At 57.1% G+C, this 15,938-nt stretch overlaps 1 protein-coding gene across 1 annotated transcript; it reads left to right on the forward strand.

Moving 5' to 3' along the window:
* The first annotated feature begins 2,753 nt into the window (after positions 1 to 2,753).
* On the forward strand, positions 2,754 to 10,063 carry LOC141977973 (relaxin-3 receptor 1-like). Its single transcript, XM_074939809.1, has 2 exons — positions 2,754 to 2,934; positions 8,646 to 10,063. Exons 1-2 carry the CDS (start codon positions 2,754 to 2,756, stop codon positions 10,061 to 10,063), a joined length of 1,599 nt encoding a protein of 532 aa, XP_074795910.1.
* The last annotated feature ends 5,875 nt before the right edge of the window (positions 10,064 to 15,938 follow it).

Genomic DNA, 15,938 nt, shown 5'->3' on the forward strand with positions numbered 1-15,938 from the left:
ACTTATCCCAGCGCCACCCGTCCACCCCCAGCCCTGCTCAATATTTGTGTCTCTTCTCTGTCCCCCCTCGGCGTGGGGAGGGAAGGTGAGGACCCGCACAGAGCAGCCGGGGCCAAGCTGCTCCGTGCAAAGGGATGGGTCGTTCCCCTCCCGGCCCCACGGCCCGTGGCTTCTGGGTGCGTCACCCAAAAATCACCTCGAAGGCCTGGGGAGGTAGGCAGAAACCAGGCCTCCCTGCAGCTCCACTTTGCCGGCAGCTGGGGCAGCCTGGAGCGGCTGGGGGGAGGAGGGTGATCCCGAGGCAGCAGGGAAGGGGACTGTGCGGTTTCCAAAGGGGATTCGATCCTGTCCGAGAGAGGCGCAAGGGGGAGCTGGGGCCCCTTGTGAAAAGGGCGGGGGAAGGGCTGGAAAACCACGGGTTGCTCTCCCCAGCGTGTGCAGGGAAAGCGTCGCCCGGTCATCAGCTGGTTAATACTCCAGGAAGGCCCCGGGGACACTGGCTAGGGGGCTGGGATGCAAGCGAGATGGGGCTCGAGCTCTGCCTGCTCTTAGCGCTGCCTCTCCCGGGGCACACGGAGGGGGTGGGGAGTTGAAATGGCCAGGCACAGCCGGGGGGGGGGCACAACCCCTCAGGAGCCAAGAGCTCGCACCCGAGTTGGGCGAAGCAGAACTGACCGTGCCTGGCAGCTGGGATGCACCAGGCCCCGTCAGCCCCGGGCTGGGATCCGGCTTAGCTGCCAGGCAGAGGGGGAGCGTCTGGAGCGGTGTGCGTGGGTGTGTGCGCGTGTGAGTGCGTGCGTGCATAGGAGAGAGACTGCGGAGGTATAGGGAGTACCTCTGAGGTGGTGGCGACTGACCCTGGCTGGGGTCTCAGAGCCCTTCCCCAGAGGGAGGCCTGCAAAAGCCCGTGTCCCTGGCTAGAGTGGGGCGCATGCTGCGATTCTCTCCAGGGGGGCCCCGCACGGCCATAGGGGGGCCCGGCGAGGGAGCTGGGATATTTGGTGTTTCTCTGTGTTTGGGGGTGGATTTTTTTTTTTAAGCCTGAGTTTTCGTCTCCTAATAAACTATTTTGGAAGAAAGGGCTGTGGAGTTTGGCCGGGGTGGAAGCAGGAAGGGGTGCGGGGTTGGCCAACGCTGGGACGGCCAACGGCCAGCACCTGACTGCCCGCGGCTTTCCACCCGCCCCCGCAAGGCCGCTTCCCCTGCGCTCTCCCTCTGACCCGATTTTCAGACGCGCTGAGCACCCAAGTCAATGGGAGCTGCAGAGGCTCTGAAAATCAGCCCCCATGGGGGGCGGGCGGGGCACCGTGGGGCAGGGGCTCCCTCCTCCTGCGGATTCCTTTGTAGCAAGGAGGAAACCCTGGCCTGGCTGCCCACTCCACCAGTGCCCACACGGCTTTACGCTGTCCCCTTTGGCACTCAGTTGTGGATGAAGCTAGCACAGAACTGGGGGGGGGGGCAGGGCAAGGGGTGAGACTAATGCCAGGGAGGGGCAAGCAGCAGGGAGAGGGATACCCGGGCAGGGCCAGATAAATGTGTCCAGGACCATACGTTTGTAGCTGGCTGAACAACAGAGCAGGGACCTGGTAGCACTTCCTGGATGGTGGGGGCTGAGGGCCCATGGGTCCTTGGGAGTGGCAGACCCGTGGGACTGAAGGAGGAGAGGGCAGGTACGGGGTGGGGGGGCCCTGCGCAGTTCAGCCGGGCAGTGAGAATAAGGAGGCGTTGGCCTTTCCTTGCTGGAGATCTGGCTGCAAATCCCAGCGGAGGGTCATGGGCTGGGCAGGTGTGCGCCTCACAAATGCAACCGCCGCTCAGCAGAGGTAGGGGCAGTCGGGGTAGGGGCAGAAGGGGGAGTCGCAGGCCCACCGGCAGGCACTTCCCCTTCGGTCCTAGAGGGCGTCTGTTCAAGTCACCCCCATTCAACCAGCCCCACTGCTGGCTGACTCCCCTCTGCGCCCCAGGGCAGGGCAGGGCAGGGCCAGGAGACAAGCAGCAGATTCAGTCTCCAGGTCCCTTAGGTTTGGTCTTGTCGGCTGTGTCTACACTGCGATCAGCCACCTGCGGCTGGCCCGCGCCAGCTGACTTGGGCATGCAGGGCTCGGGCGAAGAGTGCAGACCCTTGGGCTGCGTCCCGAGCTCTGGGACCCTCCCACCTCTGCTGGTAATGGCCGTGTCGACCCACCCTTAGAGACTCCACCACAAGTACTCTTGGGTCCAGTAGGACCCTACCTGGGGCCAGTTGATTACCCCATAAACGGCCCAGCATCCTGGAAAGCCCAATTCATGCTGTATTTATCCCCCGCATGGTGTGCCCGGTCTGGGGCAGTCCCACGCCACTCTGCACACCCCTGCTCCAGCATCTTCTGCCACACCCAGCCTCCTCCTTGGTCCCCACCTGCCCTTTCAGCAGGACGGCCGCCCCGGCCTCCCCCGCAGGAGACCTTCCAAGGTTGGCAGACTAGCCCCGCCACTGGTCTATGGCCCTCAGCCCTCTCCCGCCTCCCGGCCCTGGCTCTCCGGCTCGGGAAGGGCAACAGACTTACCCCTGGGCCGCTTTGCTGTCCTCATCCTCCCCCATTGCTTGTAAAGCCCCCCCCCCCCCCATTCACACCTGACTTCTGCTCAAGATTAGCCCCAGCTGTCACCTTGCTCTTTAATCGGGTCCTCCTGGGTTGCTTATAGGGTGTGGCCCCGCTGCACGTAAAGGGGCCAGTCACCCTGGGGCTAGGAGGGTCCGCAGGAGGGCGAAGATGAACAGTATGAGCAGAGGACAAACGTGGGGCCCAGGTATCCGTGTTGCCACTTGTCCAGCTGCAAAGGAGCGAAGCCTGGCGTCCCAGCCCCTTTCTACCCTGGATCACGCTCGCACGCCGCTGGCCAAGGAGGGATTCCTCCGCCCTCCTCTGGAGAAGCAGGTGGAGCAGCCCAGAGGTGGGCGCGTTCCAGCAGCGGGCGAGGGAGTTCTGCCTGGGGAGGCGGCAGGGTGCTTTGGGAGCCTTTGCGTAGAGATGCTCTAGAAAAGCGACGCCAGGAAGTAGCACCATCTCCATTGCTCTGGGCGTTAGACGCACTCCCTCCCCAGGTAACCTCACCACCTGCTTCGGGTGCAGCATCTCCTTCATTACATGCAGCACTGAGCAAGGGGCCCGCTGGATTAGGAGGAGCTTTTCCCTTCCCTTCTAGCACTAGGCCTGGGCCCTGGCTGGAGACAGACCTCAGCCTTGCTGGGCCAGTGCCTTGTTCCTCTGCATTCACCAGGTGAGGCCCTAACCACAACGTGGGTGGGACCCAGGTGGCAGTGGTGTAAGGCGGGGCTGTGAGATGCCATGGCTATGGGGGGCTTTTACCCGTCGATGCCTGATTGATAGATGGAGTCTGCCACAGACACCCTGAGCTCCTGACTGGCATCGAGAGAGAAGAGTGCGAGGCTGGTTCTCCCTGCTAGGGTGGGAACAAACAAGCCAGGAGAACATGGAGAGGAGAGGGAGAAAATGACTGACAGACAGGGAATCAGGGCTGGGCACTGTTATGAAAGAGAGGATTTACCCTGCTGTCCTTAGCTCACATTTCCCTTCTCTCCTGCCGGGGGGTAGCCAGTTGGATTCCACTCTCCCCGCCCCACCCCAGAAGTGGCTGCATTTCAGTGTCTGTGTGTGGCAAGGGACAGACCCTGGAGCCCTGTGCTTGGGCAAACTCCCCTTTCCGGCAAAGAGAATGTGCCAGAATGAAACCCGAGTAAGGACCCTCGGGATTTGGCCTTGAAGTCGCAGCAAAAGTTGAGCAGGGCAGTCACGGGATGGGAGTGGCAGAGAGAAGTTGGATCAGTGGGGAAGAAGGCGGAGCAGAGCTCCACCCAATCTGGCCCCGAGCCTCAAAGGGTCGTTAGGCTCCACTGAGATCAATGGCCATTAGGAGCCGAAATACCTTTGAGGGTCTAGGCCGCTGTCCCTGAGCCGCATGCAGTGTTCCTGCCTGATTGCCGTACCCCGGGTGTGCACACTCCCGGTCGGGCAGCCCCCTGGGGTCTGCGCTCTAGAGGAACTGCTCTGCTTGTTCACAGCCCAGCCTTGCTTTTGTCCTCAGCCTCCATTGTCCCCAGGCATCAGTCTGCATCCCGAAATTAAATGGATGGAGGAGGAGCCAAGCAGAGCAGCTGACTCAGAGCCAGCACTGCCATAAGGGACGGCAAAGGCATGGGGGCAAATCCAGCTTGGTGCCAAGCCCCCTCAGCGCCTCCCAGAGCCAAGGAGAGGTGTGGAGGCTCCAGGAACGCCCAATGGGGCAGTGCGGTCCAGAGGATAGAGCACTGGATGGGGATTCAGGAGACCAGGGAGCTTTAGTGCCAGCTCTGCTACTGCGCTGCTGTTTGACCTTGGGTGAGTCACTTCCCCTCTTGGTCTGTTGAGATTGTAAGCTCTTCCGGGGAGGGCTGCCTCTTCTTCTGTGTTTGTACAGCGCATGGCGCAGTGGGACCCTGATCTTGGTTGGGGGCTTCTTGGCACCAGCATAATAATGAGGAGCTCCCAGGGTCAGGTCCTTGTGCTCTGCTCTTATTCAGGTATAACTCCCCTAGAGTGCAATGGAAGTTTTGCCCAAGTAAGGACCGCAGGGTGACATCCCAAGCGGTGCGTTAATGCAGAGGTGCCGTGTGGAAGGATCACTCCAGGCATGGCTTGCTCCCTTTGCAATGCACGTCACTGGCTCGTGGATGTATCCAGCCAGGGCTCTTTGTACAAAACTGCCAATAGCCGCTTCTCACACTCTTGGGGTTGGGGGACGGCTGATTAAAATGCACCAGCCACCAGAGCTGTAATTACTGCACTGGATAAGAAGGGCTTGAGGATGAAAATTACAGCCTCGCCCAAGGACGCTTTGCCAGGCTTAGAAGAGGCTGCCAGTCCCATTGGGCGGGGTGGAAATGAGCATCAATTTGCAAGTAACTGATTTTGTTCTGAGCTGCGGAAGCCTTGGGGGTTCATTCGTATTCCGGTTGCAGGGAGCGAGCCGGCTGAGTGCGCCAGAGTGCGGCCCAGCGGGGACAGAGGAGTGGGGGTGGGGACAGGGCAGGGGGTGAGATGGAGCCGCCTTTGAAGGGAAAGCTCATGAGGTATGTCTACACTACAAAACTAAGTCGACCTATATTAGGTTGATTTACAGCCACCACAGTAATTACTGGTGGTGCATGTCCTTGGGTCGGTGGTGTGTGTCCTCACCTGGAGGGTGGTCTATCAGCTTTCCTGGCAGCTTCCTGCTGGGACCCCGTCTGCCCCACAGACTCCCGGCAGGTTGTTCCCTCCCCTTTGCTCCGTGTTCCCTGCCGGGAGTGGGGGGAAGCCACCCGGGGCTTCTTGGGTCCCCCCCCCCCCCGCTCCCTGCTGGGAGCATGTGCAGGGTGAGCTGCTGGGGCTTCTCACCCCAGCTCCCAGCCAGGAGCCGGGTCCAGCCACCCAGCTCTCCAGGGGATCCTGAGACAGCTGGGCTCTAGCTGCCTGGCTTACTTGTCAATTTCCTGAAATTGACAAGACAAGGTAAGGGACCCTGTGTCTGCACAGACAGGGCTTGGCCCTAACTATGCTGACATAAGCCTTACGCCTCTCGTGGAGGGGGAGTTATTCTGTCGGTGTCGTAGGGCACTTACACGGGTGGGAGGAAGGCTGTAGTGTAGACACTGACATAACTAGGTGGACATAAGCTGCCTCATGTCGACCTAACTGTACAGTGTAGCCCAACACAGGCCATCTCAATGACATCCTACAGGGCGCGGGAACGCACTCGGTGTGAGCGTGGCAGGAGGGAAGACTCTAGGGCTTAGCAGCATTTCCCTCCTAGCTGATCCATCGGTGTCTCTTTACTCTCCTCACCGCTCCTGCTCTGGGGCAGCTGCCGGGGCAGGCTCACGGTAACTGACACTCCTACCTTCTGAAGATGCCCAGATGCTTTTGGTGGCAGAAAGGAGCAAAGAATACCTGTGGGTGCCAAAGCACGTTTAGTGGGTGAGGATCTGGGGGGCTAAGGTGGGGCGTGTTAAGCCCCCTTTACCCCTCCTGGAGTCGGGGCTGTGTTGGAATCTGCACAGGGAGTTAGGCAGCAATGGGAGCTGTGCTAATTTACAATACTCCCACGTGAGGTGCTCAAAGCCTGGAGCAGCTGAGATGCCCCATAGCAGGTCTAGGCTTTGCAGGGCTCCTTCTGCCCCCTCCCACCCTCCGTATGCCAGGGAAGCCTCCCAAGACAGCCTGGGGCTGTCTTGCTCAGTTCCTGTGCTGGGAGCATTCTCTCCAGGAGGGATCTGGAGTTTTTAGAGCCCCTTTACCTCATTCCGGCCCCTTTCCCCGGTGCAAAGGGGACGCTACGGGGGTGAGAATCTCAACCGTAATTCTCACTTTCATCCTTCCCTGCCAGGAAATTAGTCATGAATTTCTTCTCCACACACCACCTACTCTGCAGTCCTTTTGCGAACAGGGCCTTGCAAACATGTCCGGTTGGAAATTTGTACCATTAGGGTACGTCTACACTGCAGAAAGAGGTGAGCTTCCAACTGGGGCTAGCTACCTCGGGGCAAAACAGCCGTGAAGACAAGGCTGAAGCCTGGAGCCCCCCAAAGCCCCGGTCCATCCTATGAACAGGATGGCTCTGAAAATATAAGCCCAAACTTTGGTGGAGCTGGGCCCACCTTCCTGAATATTGGTGGAGCATGGGCACCACAGGCTCATATCTCACCGCCTACATCCACAACCTCCCTTGGGAGCCTGGTCCAGAGCTTAACTCCCCTGAGAGTTGGAAAGTTTTTCCCTAATATCTAACCTAAATCTCCATGGCTGCAGATTAAGTCAACTACATCATCCTGCTTCCAGTGCTCAAGGAGAACAATTGATCACTGTCCTCTTCAGAACAGCCCAGTTCACTGTCATGTTGGCGAGGAATCAAACCCAGATGAGCGGCTTGGGAGCTCACTCCGGTCACCGCTATGCTCGTGACATGCCTCTGACGCTCACGGGAAGTGCTTTTGACAAAGGTGTAATTTAAGATTAAATAGCAAGCAGTCAGCCTCTCCAGCCAGAAGCTGGCAGGTGAAATTAGGAGGGCAAGAGGGGAAATTGAATGTGGTTTTCAATCTGACTGGCAGAGGATTTAAAGTGTGGTGAGAGCAGTGGTTATCCACAAAGTGGGTCTCTCTTCTGGAGATGGTGGGTTTTTTCAGAGGATTAAATTGGGTCAAAAAGCATTTCACGATTCCTGTATCCAGTTCTGACTCCTAATGCCACCACCAGGGAATGCTGGAAATGAAGATCTGGACCCCCTGGAAATTCAGCCTGGTGAACTGAAATGCCTCCCCCAGTGCTCGCTTCCATGGGTTGTTTGAAGACGACACTGGCTGATCGGTAGAGTAGAAGAGATCAAACTGCAGGGGCTGGATTCTTCCCCCATTGGTGTAAATCAGGAATAAGTTGAGTGAGCGTGAAAGGAACACCGGGCCAGATTCTCCGCTGCCCTGCAACTTGAATTATCACCAGAGCAAAGTGGGTGTGAAGCGTGACCTGCCTGTCATACACGACTGTGTAGATTTGCTGTATTCTGGTAATCAGCTGCCAACATTTCACACCAGAGGGGGCTGCATTGCAATGACAGGTGGTGCAGTTCCCCACCACAAGCTTTGGGATACTATAGCGGGAACAGATAAAAACTGGAGTGGAATGGAAGGCCTCTCTTACTTAGACTGTAGGGACCACCTTTTTGTTCTGTGTTTGTACAGCGCCTAGCGCAACAGAGTGCTGGGCCATGACTGGGGCCCCTACGTGCTATGACAATACAAACAACAACTTACAGTGGAGGCGTGGCTGAGGTGCTGGCAAACCTGTATGAACAGAGTAATAGACACAGGCAGCTGGAGGGCTGTGTTGCACATGGCTCGTCTGCACTGAAATGGGTTCATGCTGCTGAGGCCACCTCCTCTCCTGTCCCCCACCCCACCCTCCGATTGTCTCTCTCACCCACCTATTGCACCCTTGCCATTGCCCTAGAACTCCAGGCCCTGCTTGAGACGAGCCAGGGGTTAGGGCTGAGCTAGCCTAGTGCTCGGGAGACACAAGTTTGAGCCCCTGCTTTGCCACAGATGTCCTGTGTGTCCTTGGGTGCATCCCCTAATCTCCCAGCCCCCGTGCTGTACAATGGGGATCACAGCACTGCCCTTGGGAGGATAAATGCATTGGCGATTGGGAGGAGCTCAGATATGGTGGTGATGGGGGGCCAGAAACCTACCACAGCTAGTCAGATTATTAGCAGGTATATTCCAGTAGTACCTAGAGGTGGTATGGACCCTGGGGCACTAGGCGCTGCCTAGACACACAGTGAGAGACCGTCCCTGCCCCAAGGAGCTCACGGTCTAAATAAACAAAGGGCGGGAGGGGAAGCCGTTTGTCCAAGGTCACCCAGCAGCTCAGTTCCCGGCTCTGTGCCTCAGTTTCCCCTGTTTCGAGCAAGGTGTGTCATTTGACTACACGTCTGGATGGCATCGAACGCAATGCGACTCTGACGCCAAGTCAGGGGGTCTGGGCGCTGCTGTAGTGCAAAGAAGAAATAATCATCCTATGAGGGACGTTGGTAAAAGTCACCTTAATATTACTCCTGCTCTCCTTGCACAGAGTGCGCTGCACTGGCCACACTGCGATTCCTCTCCCCTCCCGCCCCCTTTCCTTGTCGGAGCCGCTCCGGCACACCGTCCTCTCCTGCTGTTTCCCTGCCAAGTGCAGGAGAGGAAAGAGTTAGCTGGGGGAGCAGGCAGCAGGTTTGCGTGGCAGGGAGAGGGGCTCTGCGTGGGCTGATCAAAACGGAGCGGTGCCGCGAGATCGGATCAGAAACTTGGTGGAAGCAGCAAAAAGCAGAGCCCAGTGCGAGCCGTGGCTCTGAACAGGAAGGCGAGGAGAGGCCAGGAGCAAGCACCAGCATGTCTGAGCACAGCTGCTGCAGCACGGATGAGAAACTCCTGGCAGGAGGCAACAGGAATATCTCCAATCACAGCCTGGTGGACCTGGTCTCCTTCCTGCCTTTGGACGGCACCAAAGCCACCCGGATCGCTATCGCTATTGTCTACTCCACCGTCTGCACCTTGGGGGTGCTGGGCAACCTGCTGGTGTTCTTCCTCCTGGGCTCCAGGCGCCGCCGGAGAATGTCCAATGTGACTTTCTTTGTGCTCAACCTGGCGGTGACCGACTTCCAGTTTGTCCTGACCTTGCCCTTCTGGGCGGTGGACACGGCCCTGGATTTCAGCTGGCCCTTTGGCAAGGTCATGTGCAAGCTGATCTCCTCGGTCTCGGCCATGAATATGTACGCCAGCGTCTTCTTCCTCACCGCCATGAGCGTGGCCCGCTACTGCTCTGTGGTGTTGTCCCTGAAGGCCAACCAGGGCTCCTCCTCCACGTGCCTGGCTAAGGTGGCCAGTGCCATCATCTGGCTCTTTGCCGCCATAGCCACCTTGCCACACGCCATCTTCTCCACCACCCATAGGGTCTCCGGGGATGAGCTCTGCCTGGTCAAGTTCCCAGAGCTGAAAGACATCGACCCCCAGTTCCTGCTGGGCTTGTACCAGACCCAGAAGGTCCTGCTGGGCTTTGTCATCCCCTTGGTCATCATCTCAGCATGCTACATCCTCCTCCTCCGGTTCCTGAGCAGGATGAGGATGAGCAGCAGCAACTCCAAGATGAGGTCCCAGGTCACCAAGTCGGTCACCATCGTGGTGCTCTCCTTCTTCATCTGCTGGCTCCCCAACCAAGCCCTGACGGCCTGGGGCATCTTCATCAAATTCAACCTGGTGCCCTTCACTGAAGCCTTCTACAACACCCAGGAGTACATCTTCCCCATCACCGTGTGCCTGGCTCACACCAACAGCTGCCTCAACCCCATCCTCTACTGCCTGGTGAGAAGGGAGTTCCGAGAGGCGCTGACGGGACTCTTGCTCAAGGTAACCCCTTCCTTCAGCAAACGTGCCAGCAAAGCCCACCCCAGGCAGGGCTCAGCCCTGCCAGCAGAGCGGGAACTGCCTGAGCCTCTGTCCTGTGCGTGAAGCTCCGCTCATCTCAATTTAGAGGTGTCACGGCTGAGGCATCAGATTAGGACCCAGGACAACTGGGGTCTTTCCCTGACTCTGTGCCTCCATCTCCCCTCCCACCTTTTGTCCGTCTTGTCTATTTAGATTGTGAGCTCTCCGGGACAGGGACTGTCTCCTGCTTTGTGTATGTACAGCCCTAGCACAAAGGGGCTGCAATCACTACGTGCTATCTGGATACATATGGGGCAGTAGCGTCTGTTCATTCAGCCCCCTGCACTATGGGGAGCTGACTGGAGTCTTTGGGGGCCCCTGGAATATAAATAATGACACTAAAGGGGGAGCTGTGTATGTGTATGTGTGGGGGGATCTAGTAATTTTTTTTAAATGTATGTGGGATCCAAGGGTTTAGGGGACAAAAATCCCTGGAGATCAGGTCTAGGCAGAGATTTTCCAAGCTGTCTAAGGGCTTTGGACTCCCGATTCCCATTCAAATGAATGGGAATCGAGTGTCTCAATCCCCTCTGGTACACTGAAAGTCACAGACTTACAGGGTAAAGAGAAGAGTTGCTAAGGCAGGGTGCGGGGAGGAGGGCGAGCGGGGAGCACCTCTGTACTGTTCTTCCTTTAAAGTCTTGCGTTGATGCCCCAAGCGAAGAAGGATTTCAGCACTCCGGACAGCTCCTCAAGGAGCCTTGGGAAACCCCCAGCTGAGGCAAGAAACCCAAGACAGAATGGTCCTGTGGACATGAATTTGTGTTTTGGTGACGGCTGCTCTGTCCGATTCTCCCTTGCCTGGGGGAACGAGACCGGGGCAGCGCCCAAGAGCAGAGCCGGAGCTGGGCACCCAGCCGTCCCTGCTCCGGATTGTGACACAAGTGCTTCGGGAGGTGGCGGTTCTGGGGACAAAGGGCCCTTTGTGCCGCGCAAAGAAGGGGATGTGCCGTTGCGGGGGATCTCTTCCAGTGTTTCAACTGCTGCCACTGCGACAAAACCCAAGTGGCGTGTGAAAGGCTAACGGTAAAGTCATTAAAGAGGCCGGGTGTCTCGGCCCACAACTGGGGAAAGCGATACCGCTTCTGTACTGCTGCTTGGCTGCGAGAGAGAGAGCGTGTTGGTGAGTGAAAACAAGTCACTGTGTGCGAGAGAGCACGCACACGCACACACTGATCCTACCGACTGCCTGGCAGAGAAGTCCTGTTCCCACGAGCCCTAAGCCCCTTTTCTCCCTTCCCCATACAGAGACGACCTCAAAATAAACAGCAGGCTCTGGCTTAATGCAGTGGGGGAGCAGGGAGTTGAAATCTGGCTCTTTGGTCAGCCCCCGGGGGCGGGCAGGGCTTGTGAACAGTAAGGTTATGTCTCAAGCCCTGTTTTAGCAATCACAAACCCAAGGGGGCAGGAGAGGATGGAGTCTTGATTGCTCATTTCAAGTCAGGTTTAATTGCAAGTGTGTGAATTAGCAGATGAGGAAAACAGAACAACATGCCTCTTCTAGCTGTTCCGGGGGGCTGGCTGGGGGCAGCAGGGACTCCTGCATGCCTGTGCCCGTATGTCCCATCATCAGGTATGCAGGAAAGGCAGTTGTGTAAAAGGCCCTCATTGGCATGTGTGACGAAGTGGGACTGTTCTTAATGTTTCCTCTGAATAGTGTGGGGGTGCCTCAGTTTCCCCTATGCAGTTCTTAAGTATCTAGGGGGTGGGGTAAGGGTGTATGATCATTGCAGAGCCCTAGAGGGCAGGTGTGTGCAGGGGTCTGGACACAGACAATGGCCGACACCCTGTTTCCTGGCAACTGATGGCCTGGGCCCTTCCCTTCTGCAAGGTGAGAGCTAAAGGGTTGGAGAACAAAGGAATCAGGTGACCTCCTGGCCCGGGAAAGGAACAAAGCCCAGAGGAGGAGGGGCTGGAGGGAGTTTCAGTTTGGGGCTGGCTGGGACATGGAGTGAAGGGCAGACGTGGTTGTCTGGCTCACTGCCCCCCAAAATGGACCCAGCTGAGGGGTCCGGTTCTCTGCACCTACAAGCTCTGTGTTAGACCATGTTGCTGTCGTCTAATAAACCTCTGTTTTACTGGCTGGCTGAGAGTCATGTCTGACTGCGGAGTTGGGGTGCAGGACCCTCTGGCTTCCCCAGGAGCCCCGCCTGAGCGGACTCGCTGGGGGAAGCGCACGGAGGGGCAGAGGATGCTGAATGCTCCAAGGTCAGACCCAGGAAGGTGGAAGCTGTGTGAGCTGTGGGTCCTGCAGACAGGCTGCTCCCAGAAAGGAGACTTCCCCAGAGTCCTGCCTGGCTTCATGGGGAGCAGTTCCAGAGCATCGCCCGGGGACTCCGAGACAGCATGAATGAAAACAGGCTTGTGCTCCAAAGGTCCGCTGCCCAAGCAGGTGTTGTGCGGCGCGCCCTGCATGAGTGGCTCTGGCACATGCAGGCTTGGATGCCAGGCAATGCCAGCCCTTTGGGAATGTCCTAAATCTTTTTTTCTTCCAAACACCAAGAGCAGGCAGCCAGGGTCATGTGTGTTATGGGGCAGGAGCGAGCTGCACCCGGGATCTCTCTCTCCATGGGCACTTCGTCCTACACCTGCACTCCTCTCTGAGGGGAACCCCACCGTACACGCCACATTTGATCTGACCACCAGGTTACAGCACCCCACTGCTTCCCAACTGTATTACCTCCAGCCTGGCCGGCTGGGTTTGGTCCCTGCTCTAAAATCTCCTTTGGGAGCTGTGACAGCTGCTAAACGCAGCGAGAGAGAACAGCTTGTTCCAAGCAGAGCTGGGTTTATCTAGCCCTAGGAACATCACACACAGAGAGAAAAGGGCTAAAATAACGAGACCCCAAATGCGTCTTATCTCTTCTCATTCTTGTACTCTCCTTGCCCACTTGTCCCAGCCACCCTTTCTGAGTCTGAGGCTCAGCCAACATCTCTCTAAGTGTCGGACTCTGAGTTCAGGGGCTGTCCTCGATCCAGTTCACAGCTCCTTGATCTTCCTGAGACCCTGAACCTGCTCCGGAAGGGTGGGAGGGTCAGGTTAGACTTCAAAGCAGTAGGCTCTCCGCTTTGTCCTTTAATTACTGGTGAGTGGTTAGCTATTGGAAGTATTGGTCTACTCCTCCTGTCTACAGCCCCTGACCTGGGGTACTACAGGATTAGCCAGAAATACAATACCCATCAAACCTGCAGAGAAATGTATACAACTTTCATAAAAATAATACGGACACTTCCCACGCCCTGCGCACCATGTTATACACTCCTAGGAGTCTCTTACACCTCCAGCAGCGAGATCGATCGGGTTGGAGGCACAGCTGAGCTTTACGCAGCTGGGGTCCTTGGGAGGAGCCCCTAAGAGCCACAAAATCACTGCACCACAAAGTCTACACAGTGTTGTGGACCCCACTGATATTTTCACGATCTCTACCGTTTTCCTTACAGCCCCAGCTGCTGGAATGAAGCAATTGCAGGAGAATCTCAGCTTCCGGGGCGGGGAAGTAAGTTTCAAGCCCTCACGGTTGCAGAGAAAAGCTTGACAACGTGAAGCCAGGGTACCCGAAAGGCTCAAAAGCCAGAAGGGAAATAAAAAGAACCCAACATTTATTGTTCTAAATCCATCACTCAGTAATCTCATGGCGTTCTGAAGGTCGGGGCACGGCCACAATGTCCTTGCGTTACGCTGTTTTGCACCATGACACTGCCACGTCTCCAGACAGCAGCAGCACGGGGTGGCACCCCTGCGGCAAACACTGCATGCACGGTCACAAGAACATCAGCCTGGCTGGGCCCAGCAGACCTGAGGGCCATGACCAACACCACATGCTTCAGAGGAAAGTGGCAAGAAAACCCAGAGGTGGGACAACCTGCCCCTGGGAACCCTTCCCCACGCCCGCTGATCGCTCTTTGTGACCCCATTCAGCACAATGGGCTGAATCCAGGCCTGGGGATTTCAAGGGAGTTTCACCCAGACCTCTGCTCCCTGGCATGCCATGATGTTCTACCTCCTCCCGGCTTCTCGGAGGGTGAAGGAGCTGTCTCAGTCTCTCTTGCTCCAATCTGCCTTATGCACACCCAGCAGTCTGAGGAGGAGCCCTGTGTCTGGTGCGAGTCCGTTGTCCCAATGCTCCTGGCAGTGGAGCTGTGCTGGCATAGCTGAGTGTCAGGCCCCCGGCTGTGTCCAGTTACAGCCTAGACACAGTCAACGTTTCTGCCGAGAGAGCTCAGCACCCATTGTTTGCCGGGGCAGCTGCGAGGCGCTGAGCACTTGGGAAATCTGACCGTTTCATCTAGGTGCCTAAGTGGAAGCTGTGAGGTTTTGAAAATCCATCTCTTAGGCCCTTGGCATAACCCCCAAGCAAAACCTGGGCCCAGAGCTTTTGCTGGTGTCATTCGCCGTAGCTCCAGCCGTCGGCACCAGCTGAGCATCTGGCCCAGGGTTTGTAACGGGAACGGTGACAGAAGCATGGTCCAGCAGTGAAAGTACAGGACAGGGGGGCAGGAGAGCTTGACTCTGGTCCTGACTCTACCATGGTCTCACTGGGTGGCCTAGGGCAAGTCCCATCCCCGCTCTGTGCCTCAGTTTCCCCTCCATAAAAGGGGGATCAAGAGAGTGACCCAGTGCGTGGGTGAGGCGTAATTGCGGTTGCAAAGCCCCGTGACTATGAGCCTGTGGGGTGGTCTCAGACTCCACTCCGTCCCCTTTAATCTCTTGTCAGACATACAGCGTCAAGCATGGCAAGCCCGGAGATGCTGGAGGCTGTGCTGTCCGGTGCAGCTCCCTTATCAAGGACTGGAAGCCGATAGGCGCCCCTGCGGGAGGGCAGGAGTGCTGGAGAGGCTGGCGGCTGGGAATTAATCAAGGCACGCAACAGAAATCACAAGCGGCTTTGACAGCAGAAGCCCTTGTCTGCTCGTGGATCAGGGGAGCCGCAACCTTTTGGATAAATGTAAAACCCAAATGTCAGCGCCCTGATTCTAATGAAGTATTTTATTGCTCGTCTCCGATCCCACCTGGGAACGTGATGTGTCACCCTCTGATGCGATCCCCACACGAATGCACGGCTGGAGAAGCATCTGCCTCGCCTCCCTTTTGCTGTGGCCACAGATGGAGCCGATGGATATCTATACACACACACACACACACACACACACAGCTTTGCTCTGCTCGGTTCAAGAGGCTGCTGCAGGCAGCTGGGAAAACACCATCAGAGCCCTCGGTGGTTTAAGCGAGACTAAGAAACAGCATCGGCGATCAGCCAAATCGCCTCGAACGTGACACTTCCCTGCAGCTCGGGAGCCGGGAAATTCTAAGCTGGAGATTAAAGTGATTGACTTGCTGTCTCCTTTGCTCCAGGGGTCAGATCTCTCTGCCCCAGGCAGTAGATGCCATAAGGGGAGGGCCTGAAGGGGTGGGCTGGGGGAAAAAGGATGAAGAAGAGGTTAAGGACCAAGCTGCAGCCCCAGAGCTTGGGAGAGGGTGGGAGCGACAGCTCAGTGGTTTGAGCATTGGCCTGCTAAACCCAGGGTTGTGAGTTCAATCCTTGAGGGGGCCATTTAGGGATTGGTCCTGCTTTGAGCAGGAGGTTGGACTAGATGACCTCCTGAGGTCCCTTCCAACCCTGAGATTCTATGATTCCTGTCTCAGTCCCCGAGGTGTAAATTGGGAGCAGTGCTGGACTTGTATCCAGTGAGAGGAGAACCAGACCCTTCACTTTGCTGTCACTGGCAAGTTAAGGTGTTGAGTGCAGCGGGGGGGGCAGACTGGCCTCACCTGGGATTGAGCCCTAAATGCTTGATCCTGGTCCCAGTCTAGCAGAGGGCTGAAGTATGCGCTTCCCTCCCAGCCCGTACGTGGTACCACTGACCGAGAGGGCTTTATATGTGCTTGAAGTTAAACACC

The sequence above is a fragment of the Natator depressus genome, chromosome 25 (genome assembly GCF_965152275.1).
Source record: "Natator depressus isolate rNatDep1 chromosome 25, rNatDep2.hap1, whole genome shotgun sequence".
NCBI classification, from domain to species: Eukaryota; Metazoa; Chordata; order Testudines; family Cheloniidae; genus Natator; species Natator depressus.

Coding starts and splice junctions, on each gene's coding strand:
- LOC141977973 (XM_074939809.1), top strand. CDS start 2,754: ATGAACAGTATGAGCAGAGGACAAACGTGGGGCCCAGGTATCCGTGTT. Junction 2,935..8,645: donor GCAGGTGGAGCAGCCCAGAG/GTGGGCGCGTTC, acceptor CTCCTTGCACAG/AGTGCGCTGCACTGGCCACA.